This window comes from Protomyctophum parallelum, assembly GCF_964188405.1.
Source record: "Protomyctophum parallelum genome assembly, chromosome: 20".
NCBI lineage: Eukaryota > Metazoa > Chordata > Actinopteri > Myctophiformes > Myctophidae > Protomyctophum > Protomyctophum parallelum.
The window spans coordinates 16217136-16230365 of record NC_139718.1 but is presented as its reverse complement, the minus strand read 5'-3'; the positions used below and the strand labels follow the sequence as shown (position 1 = coordinate 16230365).

The window sequence follows — 13230 nt, the reverse complement described above, 5'->3', positions numbered from 1 at the left end:
GGTTTGTGTAAACGCAAACATTGAAAACAAAAGTGAGGATGCAAATTGTGATTGGCTGGAATGAGAGGACAAGAGCGACCCTCACTTAACACGGGTGTGAAGGACCATCAGTTTGATATGCTTTTAGTCTACGGACCCTCATAACTAGTCTCTGAGAGTGTCCAGTTACAGACCTGACATTTGGATCCTATAGCGATCCTAAAGCTTCAGCTGGAGATCCACTGTAACCCCCTCAAGGAACCCATTTGGAGAACCATTGGTTTACATAACCCCTGACGCCATGCAGTCCACCTGGTGTAGCATCAGAGATCTACACAAATGGATGGGGCTGCGGAGGGGGAGGGGACCGAGGTGTCACAGATCTCTCGTTGGCAAAGTGTACGCTGTCAGCTGGGTCTTTGCACGGAATAGATTTAGAATGAATCATGCTCTGATGTTATATTTTCTGTGTGTGTGACTATACTTGTTAAGGCCAGTTGTAGAAATTGAAAAATGTACATTGTTAGGACCATTTTTCTGCTCCTCACAAGAGAAACTGTTGTTTATATGGTTTAAAAAGATTTGGGGGGTTGAGCCTGATTTATGCTTAGTCGCACATTGGTGCATGCCGTAAATAGCAGATATACGCACACAACACGTCACATTCATGACACATGCGTGTATACGTTATTGATAGTGGGAATGAAAACACAGGCGAACCACAGGAAGTGAAGGGCTGAGGGCAGGCCAAACGGGCAACATCCTGTTATCCACATTCTATTAAGGCCCACCCCCAGAGGCAAATTAAAAGGAAACAAACAGCAGAGTTTTCCTTTTTTTGCTGATGGGTGCCCAGATTGGGGTTGGATTGACTGCTCTACATGTACAGTATATATATACTAGGGTGACCATATATATATATATATATATATATATATATATATATTCAGCCCCTCAAACCGGATTCCCTTGCGCACGTTTGTTGTGCACGCTCCCACACATTCATGCTCTGCATGCATGCATGCATCATAGGTGTTGCATACAGGCAACAAATGACTTATTGACAAACTCAGAGTTGGCTTCAGAGACTCAATGCATTTTTTTCATGTTTTCTGATCGTTAGGTCAGGTGAGCATGTTTACATGAAAATAACATGAACGTCTATGAAACCATTGGTCACCCTAAGTATGTATGTAGTTGCGGCGTCGTGCACCAAAAATAGCAGGTCTACAAGAGATAGAGATAGAGATATACTTTATTAGTCTCCCGAGGAAGAAATTTGTCTTAGACAAAGGGCCCGCATGCAAGCGTAGCCCTAGTCCATGTCGCCACAGTGCAGCGCCAAATACATCTTTCTTGCATCATAGAAAAAGAAAGTAAGAAAGTAAGCTCACAATTTGTTGTCAGGTTTAGGGTTAAAGATGGGGGGAAAGAATGTTGATGGCCTCTATAGACATCTATAGATAGTAAAACCAGTAAGATACCCTAAAGAGCGAAGTCGCGTGCTCGCATCCGCCTGGGTAACAGCAGACTGCTGGGCGAGCGCTGGTGCTTTGGCATGGGGGGTAAGATCTTAATTTTCAGGCCTGTTGAGAACTGTTTTCGCTGGCTGCCGGGCGCGGCTGCACTAATAACTTTAGGGCAGGCCCGTCTAGAGTTTAAATGGACAGGTATCAGTCAAATGGGAGACATCGAAGAGGAAGGACGGAAGGGGAAGGAACAACATATGGAATGTCAGAACAGAACATATATGGAGATCTAAGGGTTTGGATGTAGAGTTGCCGCCACACGGCTCATGAGACCGTTTCCTCACTTCGCTCTGGAGAGGAAGAGAGCAGGGCGGAGAAAAGGATGGGTAGAATGGGACAGGGAAGGGCAGAGGAGAGGAGGGCAGGAGAAAAGGAGGGGTAGAATGGGACAGGGCAGAGGAGAGGAGGAGAAAAGGAGGGGTAGAATGGGACAGGGCGGAGGAGAAAAGGAGGGGTAGAATGGGGCAGAGGAGAGGAGGGCAGGAGAAAAGGAGGCCCAGGGTAGGGTGGGACAAAGGGGAAACAAAAACATATCAGGGTTGAAGAGACAGAGAGCGAGACCTGGCTGTCAAATGTCTGCTTCCAGACAGTCTCCTCTCCACCCAGGAGCCTCGATGAGAGCCGCCTCTCCTCCTCCTACAAGCACATTGTTTCACCATTCCCACCTCCCCTGAATGGAGCCATTTGATCTAATTAACATTCGACTGCCTTTTCTCTTGGAGTGGGCTCATTATGCTGTCAAAAGAACAGACCTGGCCCAGTGCCAGGATTGTGTGCGTGCGTGCGTGCGAGAGCGCATGCATGCATGTGAGAGAGAGAGGGTGAAATCCTCTCGAGGTGCCATTTGTACTCTCGGGGTTAAATTAACACTATGGACTGGAGTGTGTGCGCGTGCGTGTTCCCCTGCTGTCCAGAAGAGTGCTCCTGCTAATGGCAACATGAATCATCCGCTCTTAGCTTTGCCACTGAGAGAGACGCACAGAAATCAAAAGCACACGGTTACGCTGAGCTGCACAGTTTGGAGTTAGGATCCACAAAAAACATTCAGAGCAACATTTCAGTTGACAACATAATGACATCATTGCAAAGTGCATTTTTGTTTATAATGTCAAAGCGCCATGCCAGAGACTGATCATAACCACCTCAGTCCACTGGAGGGCAGTGTGGCACTCCCAATGCCAGGATGAGTTGGCATCCTTTGCTGTTGGCATGTTTGTTGCTGTCATTAGATGGCTTTCAGCAGCAATCTCAGCAGTGGGACCCTTTATCAGTGGTGTCCCCGTTTTAATTCGTTAATAAACGGTTGTCTGTCTTGAAGACATACACAGTGACAGTTTATCAACACTGTCTTCCCTATTTACTTTCTCGCGTTCACTCACTTGACCTTTCTTGCATCTAGGATGAAGTGAGATAAGTACAAAGACTCCCAGAGGAGAGTCACAGTTTTTCATTGCCAGGTATTTGAAGGCAGAGGCACGCATACTCAGTCTCAGATCCGCTTATATACACAGTAAAATCCCCAGTGCCAGTGTTTTCAACCAAATGGGCCTGTGAGTTACTTTAACTCTGAGGATTGTTGCTGTGTGTACACGGGACTACACGCCAGAATGCGCCACCCCCCCATCAAACACACGCATGTAGACTTTCATAGCACAGTGACATGCATGTCCTGCTGAGCTGTCCCCATCTGCCTTCCCACCTCCCCTGTGAGCGCACGTGTTACTTCCAGGAGAGAGCGTTTTAGTGCGCTCCGACTGGTGAGACGTACGATAAACATGCCGGTTCGGGGAGGCAGGGGAACAGGACATGTGATGCCAGCTCATTGCCTCGTTACCTTGCTGGGTCTGACTGCTGATGGTTACACAACGCAGCCTTAGAAGTGTTGCGTAAGGGAGAGCTCTGTGTTTTGTTAACTGCTTTGGTTAACAAATGTGAACGTCTTGTGGCAGGGCTTGCTTCAGGTTTTGTCCTGTACCAGATATTAGAAGTAGGTCCTATTTTAATATGGAGCAGCTTCAGCATTTAAAAAATAAAAATAAATACATAGAATAAGAATAATCTATTATAGAAGTAACATAATAAGACCACAATGGAAACAAGTCCCCAGGACTTTTTGTCTCCACCAGGCCGAAGGCATGGGGAGAGAGTATGTTTTGCACTCCGTCCGTCTGTCCGTCCGTGTGTGTGTGTCTGTCCGTCCGTCCATCCATGTGTCCATCTGTGGACAGCTAATCTCTGGCACCGTTGCCTTGATTGCAGCCTCTGCACACACACTCCCTGGATGCCAGAGCTGAACCTCTGCCCCAAATGTTTCACATTGGCCTGTTATAGTGCCACCAGGAGGCCGCTTTTTGCAAAACACATTTTTTGACGGTACACCTACAGATTTTGTCCAAACTTCACACAAATTGCTACACAGTCTCTCTAGAGCCATGGCACGAAATAGGTCTTTCAGATTATTCAGACTCCATCCTGATTTGCTAAGATTGGCTTCCAAAGTTCGCAGGACTGCCCCATGTCCAACAAAATGCCGCAAATCATGAACACATTGTGTGATTTCCGTGACATTTTGCACGCAACTATGTGTTTTACATATGTCGGCCTCCTGGTGGCGCTATAAAGAGCAGATGTGAAAAATTCCAGGCAAAGGTTTTTACTTGTTCTGTAGGGAGTGTGCATACAAGCTTTTACACAGATCAGTGCAGTTATACATGTAGGTAAAAATACGAATGGCCAGTTATAGCGCCACCATGAGGCCGACATATGTAAAACACATTTCTTTATATTACTACGTTACAGCTTTTATCCAAATTTCACACAAATTGATACACATGATCCCTATAGTCATGTGATAACGACAGGTTTGTTTAATTTCTCATATTCCATCCTGATTGGCTAAGATTGGCTTTCAAAGTTTTAGGAGTGGCCCCTTTTTGTACAAAATGCCGCAAATCATCAACGCGGTGAAACTGTGCATGCATATTCCCACTTGACTTAGGAAGAAATGCCACTTGACATTTTTCAAATCAGCCTGATGGTGGCGCTATAACAGGCCCAGTCGCGTCTTTACATATAACTGCACAGATCTGCGTAAAACTTTGTTTGCACACTCCCTACAGCCCAAGGAAAAACGTATGGCCTGCATTTTTTTATTCCTCCTTTTCGAGAGCCACCAGGAGGCCCATTTATGTGCAACACTTTTTTATATTAGTCCTTCAGATTTTATGAAAATATCAATCCTGGTGGAGACCTGTGCCCCGAGGGGCACTTCTTCTAGTTTTGTTATCCTTCTGAATACCGTAGAACTCGCCGGTTTACCAACTCGCCGCAGCGAAATTTCAAGTTCAATGTCTTCATCGTTATGCTAACATGCTGTCTTCATCAGTATAGTATGTCAAACCCACAGCTGTTATAGTTAATTTCCAAAATGATCAAATTATTTTGTGCAATTAAATGGTCGGCTAGATAATGATAAAAAGGTGAGTATGTGAATACCAATGATAATAGGCCTACCATTTCAGGATATTGTTTACTAATGAATTGCATTGTTTCGGTACTTTGGTGTAACTCAACAACTATCCTCTCTTTCTCTCAATTAAATGCAATTTAAATAAAGATGCAAATTAAAGAAACAAAAATGCACTATACCGCGGCGAGTCGGAAAACCGGCGAGGTCTCCGGATACCATCCTTCTAGCCCTAATGGTACAGTAGGCATATTGTACCAAGTTCTGTTTACATTTACGACTAAAGTATTCAATCAATCAATAATAAAATATAAATATAAAAGGAGTGCATGCACCACAGTTTGGGAACCACTGCCTTAGAGACTTATAACTTGGAGGTACAGAACCCGCTGCCCCAGGAAACCAGTGAGCCCACTGCGTGGCTCGGCGTCATGCACCCTTCCTCGTCTTTACCCCTGCTGCCCTCTGAAGGAGACCCCATGGAGGTGAGAAATTGAAAAAGAACTAATTAGCGAGGTGTTGGAAGCGACCTGTTGGAACATGTGAGACGTTGCGTTCCCCAGTGGACGCGGCGTGTCCTCCAGGACCAGAGGGGAAGGAGGTGAGCACAAGGGACGCCATGTTCTCCAATAGCGCCTGCAGGAAGGCAACATGTTTACCGGCCTCTGATTGGTAGACACCTCAAAGGAAAACATCATCTTATCATAGCCGAGTTTGAGTTTCTCACAGCTCGGTCTCTCTTTTCTGTCTCTCCTGTGTTTTTTGTCTGTTTTATACTTGGTTTGTGTTTTCAGTTGTTGCGTTGCATTCAGCTGCCACACGAGAGAGGATAATATGCAGTAGCATCCCTGCCATTTGTTCCATTTGTCTCCAGACACCCTACCCCCTGTACAGGCTAGCATTTGATCTCATAGTTCACTGACCATTTTACCACATTTTCATTATTATCGCATCCCCAAAAAAGTCCCAAAATGGTCCAAGCATTTCAAAGATATTTCCAAATCTTTCCACATGTTTCACGAATGACAAAAGTAGCACATTGTAGCATTGTGAGCTTGTTGGTATTTTCGACACACAAAACCATCATGTGACGATAAAATAGAGTGCAAGTGGTTTCCTCCCGGGCACACACTCCCGAGACATGACATGCATTTTATCTCATCATTCACTGGCCTTTTAAGGTGGCGTTTGTTGCTGGGAGCTTGGTGGTCTGTGCGTTCTCACTCCAGAGCATGTGGAGCTACAACACGCAGCACTGTTTCCCCTTTGATGTTTTAAAGAGCATCTCTCACAAGTCCCTTCTCGTATTACACAAGCAACTTGTTAACCTCATCATACCAGCCACTCAGCGGATGTTATGAAGACGACATAAGGACAGGCATACAGTAATTCCATTGACTGTACACTGAACCTTCCTGTTCCATGGAGAATCTTTTCCAGAGGATGTGACGCTGTCATGTGAACTTCTGAGGGGCTGATTCACTGATGGTCTCTAGTCAAACCCCAGATGATTTCAATTATCCACTTAACCACTTAAGCCCTATGCCCCAAATAATACTAAGTAATGGCTTATGTTTAATGACAATTGTGACAATTGTCTACTGTCTAGTCATGATTCAAGATTTGTTTTAAATATGATCTTGCACACACGAGTCAAATACATTGGTGCAACATTGCAGCAGCAAAACAATTATCAAGAATAGCAGGCAGCGATCATAAGTAGTTGTAGTAATAAGGGAGTATGCACATTAGCCATACCACGTTTGAGGTACTTGAAGGTGCTGTATGCATGGTTCCTAACTCTAAATATTATTCATATGTGTACGTTTGCACTGCACAGTAGTGTCAAAGTGTCCTTGAGCAAGACACTAGTTGAACCCCTAATTGCTCCCGATGTGCAGCTTGGTGCCTTGCATGGTTTCCCCCGTCATCAGTGTGTGAATGGGTGAAATCTATGTAATGTGCCTTGGATAAAGGCGCTATGTAAATGCACCATTTACCATTTAGTACAGTATGTGTGTACTGTATACTGTATGTATTTACACGTATACTGTATCTGTACAGTTTGTACATTAATTACTGCTACATTTTACGTTGTGTCCAATATGCAAAGTGTCATGTGCCAGCACTGTGATGTATGTATCTAAACATTTAGGTTGTGTGTGTGTGTGTGTGTGTGTGTGTGTGTGTGTGTGTGTGTGTGTGTGTGTGTGTGTGTGTGTGTGTGTGTGTGTGTGTGTGTGTGTGTGTGTGTGTGTGTGTGTGTGTGTGTGTGTGTGTGTGTGTGTGTGTGTGTGTGTGGATTCATGCTGTATCATTTGTTGTTCCTTTATGAATGAGTAGCTGCGGTTCCTCTTTATCGCACGCCCACACTACTGTTACTCAAATTAATTCATTTAGAGATGATCTGCCATGTTTTTTTTGTTTTTTTTCTGTTTTTGTCCAGACCACCCATGGTTATGCAGGCCGTGGCCCAGTCAGTTTAGAGTTGGCCCAGTCTAACTTCGAAGAGAGGGGGGTGAAAAAACAAGAAAAACAACAAAAAGATAGCTTACTTTGGCAGCCCTTCTCGGTATGTTTTCTTCTTCTTTATTCTACCCTGTTAGGTGCAAGTGCTTACTGATTCTGAAGCGCCTATTGTCCACTTTACACTTTGTTGAACGTATTCCGAAAAAAAAAAAAATGGCTGCCTGTATCCACAATCTGATTCTTTCGGTCATGACCCACACTTCATGACCATGGTGAGAGTAGGCACAAAGAGAGCTTTGCTTTCTGGCTCAGCTCACTTTTCGTCACAACAGTGCAGTACAGCGACAATTCCGATTATCCAGCTGATCTCCTGCTCCGTCCTCCCCTCCCCTCCCCTCACTCGTTAAGATCACAGATGTTGATTGGCTCTTCCACTTTTAGGTTTCTGCAAAACGCCCACCCAGTGCTTGGTGCCAGACCGGTCTGCGGAAGACACATGATAATGTGAATTCACGTGACCGGAATGTATTATGTATTATACCTCATTGTAATGAATAAGACATAAATGTCAATCTTTATGGTAGCAATATTATGTTAATACAATATAACTAGAACATCCGCAGTGGTTAGAGGTGGTCTCTTTATTTACACTTCCATTGGGAAAGTTGAACCCTGGTGTCGGGTCAGACACCTACTGCATACTGGTTGTCAATTCGGATCGGATCATGTGGCGCGATCTCTAATCCAACAGCATTGCAATGGCAGCTATTTGTCAGGAGAGAGAGACAAGGGATGTAAAATGCAGGGATTGTAAACCCAAATGTGTTTCATCGTTTCCGTCTCAGAATGAGGGAGCTTGAGGAGAAAGGTGCTGTTTATACACCGCAGTTAACTTGTGTGTTGGCTATTCAGAATTAGCAGATATACAATCTCACAGCGGGTCACTTTGTACCACTGCAGGCTTGTACATATGCTATTTTTGAGATTTTTTCTTCTAAAACCTTGAAAGTGTGAGAAGTACTTATTTAGAAGGCAGAATCAGCCTCAGGTTTTAATGGCGTTATAATGAGTTATACTTAGTTGTGTGCCGGTGTCGCACGTTGCAAATAGCCGATCTGCAAGAGCTTAGAGTGGCTATTTTCGGTGTGTGACACCCACATGCTATTGAGAATAACTCAGGCTTTAGAGTCAGGGCTGAGGTGCAGTTGGAGCTTGGCCCAGCTTGAGGTGCGGGCCAAAACTGCGATAAATACAGCACAGCTTCCCATTATGACAGTATTTAAACGACAATCGGCAGGACGGTTTATGCAAAATGCAGCCTCTGTGCAAAATAAATAAATTGTAGCACTAAGGGCTCTCATGCCTCACTCACTACCAGACAGATATGGACAGTTGACAAGCTGTCATCTGTCAAAGTAAGCTGTGAGCCTGTGACTAGCTCTTGCTTTGCACTTACAGCAAATATTTCGGACAGACCGACGGACTGATTTATGCTATAGTACTGTATGTGTACCATATGTATGGTATGTTAAAGGACCATTTGCCATTAATACAGTACATGTACATTAAATCTATATTCAGTGCTTCGACCATACTGTTTATCGAAGTAAAATAAAAATCCAAAGAGATTTTTGATCGGTGCAGGCGTGCGCCACTCCTATGCACAGCCGTGTATGTCTGCCGGAATGTGATGATTTGATTGGCTACATACATCATCATGATAAAAGGCACCACTCACATCACACAAGTGTGATTTTTCTAACATGGTGGACACACAGCTGAGCTTGTAGATTGGCTAATTTTGAATAGCCAAAGTATAATGAACGAGTAATTGTTGGCTAAACATTATTGTGTTGTTAAGTCATGTTTGATTGTTGAAAAAGTTTGAAAACTTTTAAAAACTGTCGAAAAACATTTTTTGAAAAGCTTTGAAACATTTCTAAAAGTATTTGCATTTAAGGATGTGCCCAAATTATGGACGCCAGGAACCCAGCTGTTGGATTTATTGACAAAAAAAGACAGCCAGAGTCAAGAATCCCTTTGTCAATTTCCTTGTACTTACAGTACATACATAAAGAATATGAAATACTGTTCCCCCATAGCGAACTTGCAGTGCAACATAAAACATCAAGCCTATCTAAGGCACAAAAAGACCAAAACTAAAAACACAAGACATCTTGTCTTTTCTCCCTTGTGTCTACTGAAGGAGAACCAGCAGGAAAACACAGACCTCACCATCCCCACCACCAAGGAGGAGCAGGAGGAGTATCTGCAATGGAAGAAAGAGCGCGAGGAAATCGATAGGGAGAGGGTGGCACGCCACAAGAACGCCAAGGGCCAGTGGAGACGGGCGTGGGACATGGACAAAACCGATAACATGTAAGATGATGGCTGACTCAAGCCACTTCACTTGGCTTATTTTTGGGCCGATGCTCTCCTAAATAAGTTCAGCATTTCAGTTTGTGCATGTTTGAATGTTCCATTTGCTAGTTTGTGTCTGAATGGTGCTGCTTTTTTTTGTCTATAACTTCAAGCTGCAATCCGGGAATTATTTTCATGAATATTTGAATTGTATTTCTTTATTTTATTTTAATATTTGAAATGTATGTTAATACTACATTATTACTAGCACACTGCCGTTGGTTGGAGATCCCGTTGTCAGGTACAGTAGCACATCATCTACTGTTCGACAATGTCAGTAACGTTATTGAAGCAGACACCATCATCTGTTATACTTAACAACATTTCATTTACTTTGGTCCGGTCGGGCGAGAGAGACTTTAAACAGACATTAAACATATGGATTGTGGCTTAAAGTTCTCAGTTTGCATGTTTGAATGTTCCATTTTCTAGTCTAGAGTTGTTTTCTTCTTTGGCTATGACTTAATCTTATAAGAACGTCACTAATAATTATAATTAGTGCTTGTGCCATCTGTGGTTATGGTCATATTGTCATTAAACCTCATTGCCAACAAATCCTCATCTTGTTGCTTGCTTAATGTTGCTCACTGAGTTACTAACATTCATCAACTAATCACCAACTGATAGAGGATGTACCTTCTGGGATTGACATCACCTGTCCTTTATCTTCTGAGGTAGGTTCATGTCCATGAATCTTTAGATAGATTATTTAGTCTTAGTGGAATAATCCATTAGCTATTAATTCCAGACATTAAAATTAAAACTTTGTGCAAAATCTTTGAATTAATTTGTGTAATGTTTAGAATTAGATTGAGAGCATCTGTATAGCATTGGTATAACATTGTAAGAACAGAATCGTGTTTTTGTTTTCACATTATGCAGAGTTTGTAATGGTGTAGAGAATTACAGTAAATAATGAGTGCCTGCGCAGACTATGAAGCTAGTGAGCGCAAGGACAGGAGTTTGAATCTGAGCCCTATCTTGTCTTTGAATGTCTCGCCTCTCTCTCTGCCGTTGGTTTCCTCTCGCTAGTTCTCTCTCTCTCTGAGAGAAAGTGGGGTTTAATACTGTGTAAACAAATACAATTTGTGAAGACAAACGGGGAAGATACTTGCCATGTCCTGAAGGCCTGCTCTCCCACTCATAAAATGTAATCAGCCAGACAAAGTGTTTTAAGATTTAAACGAACCCAGCTGCGGTGCCCAGTGGCTGTTTAGAGAACACATTATGCTTTAAGAAGACAAGGGAAGAGGGGCTATTTTTACCCTGGGATGGAATGCTTTGCCTTTTTTGGCAACGCTTAAACAAGGCCCCCAAGAGAGAATAGAAGAGGAAATGTCTTTCACTTGATAGTGATCGATGTGAAGGGTGGCGTCGGAATCCAAAAAACAGTCACTATCTCTGCACAAGTACCAGATTGTTGACCTGCAGTCAAAGTAATGATGCTCTGGCCACAGGAGGGAGGGAGGGGACGATCCTTCTTAGTGAATCTAGAGGGGTATGTATACACTAGCTTAATGTTTGCTCTGTCGTACGATGGTATCGTGTGCTGACAATAGCTGACGTACAAGCTCCCAACACAACGTCATGAGCTTACAGACCAGCTATATATTTGGCGCACAATACCGTCGTGCAACGAAGTACGAAGTGAATTTGTCTTAATGCAAACCGTGACATGACAAATGGTCCAGCCACCCCACTGCATGCGTTCCCAGCAATTATCTGCCCATAGAATTTGCATGTTCACTGAAAACCACCAAACCATCATCCGGCACTCCTGTTTATGAAACACCCTGCTTGTGCACTGATTTGCGTTCTTCCCGTGTAAACTGAACCTCTCCCCTTAAGGTTTTCAGAGAAGTCCCATCCTGAGAGAGACCAAGCGCCACCCAGTAGAGGTGAGTTGTTCAGATGGTCTGAGTAAATAACAAGAACCAAATATGTCTTCAGTTTACTCATCAAAACATGAGGGCAAACTGGCATACCAGTTTAGCTTGATCTTCTTAGATTATTTTAGGAATTCACCTAATATCAGTTGTTGCTTTTTATTTTAACAATGGTGTCCCTATTTTGGCCCAATTTTTCAAGTTGTTTTAAAAAAAAGATTACATCGCTGGGGCGTATGCTCAGTGATGTATCCCAAGGTCATCGGGGTTTCGGGTCTCGCAACATCATACCCCTCACTCAGGTGACCCAGCCGGGGTGATCAAGTCCCGACTTACGTCCTAGTAGCTACCCTCGATCAGTCCCATTAGGGAAAAACCAGGGCCACACAATCCGTTCCTCCTGAACTGCTCTGGGTATGCGGGAGGATCGCATCAATCTGGCGTGTGGAAGGACTAGGCTCTGTGGGTTGACTCCTGTCCGGGCCCCTCCTACCTCTCACCAGGTCCAGCACCTGTGCATTGCACCAGACTCCCAGCACCAAGCACTTAATTCAGGAGTGGTGGATTCTCAAGCCGCAATGGTTCTGCAGGCTCCACCTGGGTTTGTTGGGCTTCTTCCTCACAGAAGACACGGGCTGGGGCACGAACCCATACTGCTCCAGGGTGCCGTCTACATTCCGGCTTAAAAAAAATAAAAAGATCTACAAATGTGTCAACAAAATAGAGAGGACCTCTTTTACTTATTTTTGTACATATTCACATTTTAACTGAACATTTTGAGCTTCGTTTTCCTGTCCAGCTGGCCACTCAGCCAATTAATTCCACCTGGGGAGGTGGAGAATGTTTGTTGATGATCATAATGAGCAAGTGCAATATGTGTAATATGTATGAGTGCAATGGAGACTACAGTAGGTGCAATATGTAGAAGTGTAATATAAAATGTTGAGTGATTATTGAAAGCTTAACAGTTACTGTTCAAGTTGTGCTGTTCTGCTTCTGTTCCAGTATATTTGGGCTGGACAGAGTCATAAAGGCAGAGGGGGATTGTTGTGATGTGCTTTTGTAATTGCTAATTCATGTTGTAGCGTAAAGCTATTATATTGTGTAATTAATGGATACTTTTAATATACTTGTATGCTCTATTTATGGTATGCGTATGCTCTATCTTGATTTAGAATACACCCCTTTGAACGGTATGGTAAATGGTGCATTTATATAGCGCCTTTATCCAAGGCGCTTTACAGAGATTGTGCATTACATTCACCCATTCACACACACATTCATACACCGATGGCAGCGGTGCAAGGCACCAACTAGCACATCGGGAGCAATTAGGGGTTCAGTGTCTTGCTCAAGGACACTTCGACAGTAACTCTGGGGGAGCCCGGGTTCGAACTGGCAACCTTACGGTTTCCATCCAGGCACTCTACCCCTGAGCCACCGCCGCCCCGGTATAGTCCGTTATAGGCTCATCAGCTAG

At 43.7% G+C, this 13230-nt stretch overlaps 1 protein-coding gene across 4 annotated transcripts in view; it reads left to right on the top strand.

The window, feature by feature from the left end:
- ccdc9b (coiled-coil domain containing 9B) overlaps positions 1-13230 on the top strand; it is a 37746-nt gene that overhangs the window by 17176 nt on the left and 7340 nt on the right. For 3 of the 4 annotated variants that reach the window (XM_083792237.1, XM_083792235.1, XM_083792236.1), the window contains exons 6-8: positions 7421-7546; positions 9650-9822; positions 11713-11762. In XM_083792237.1, coding sequence (XP_083648363.1) covers positions 7421-7546; positions 9650-9822; positions 11713-11762 — 349 coding nt within the window. The remainder of the gene's footprint in view (positions 1-7420; positions 7547-9649; positions 9823-11712; positions 11763-13230) is intronic. The other variant, XM_083792238.1, reaches the window with a different exon arrangement.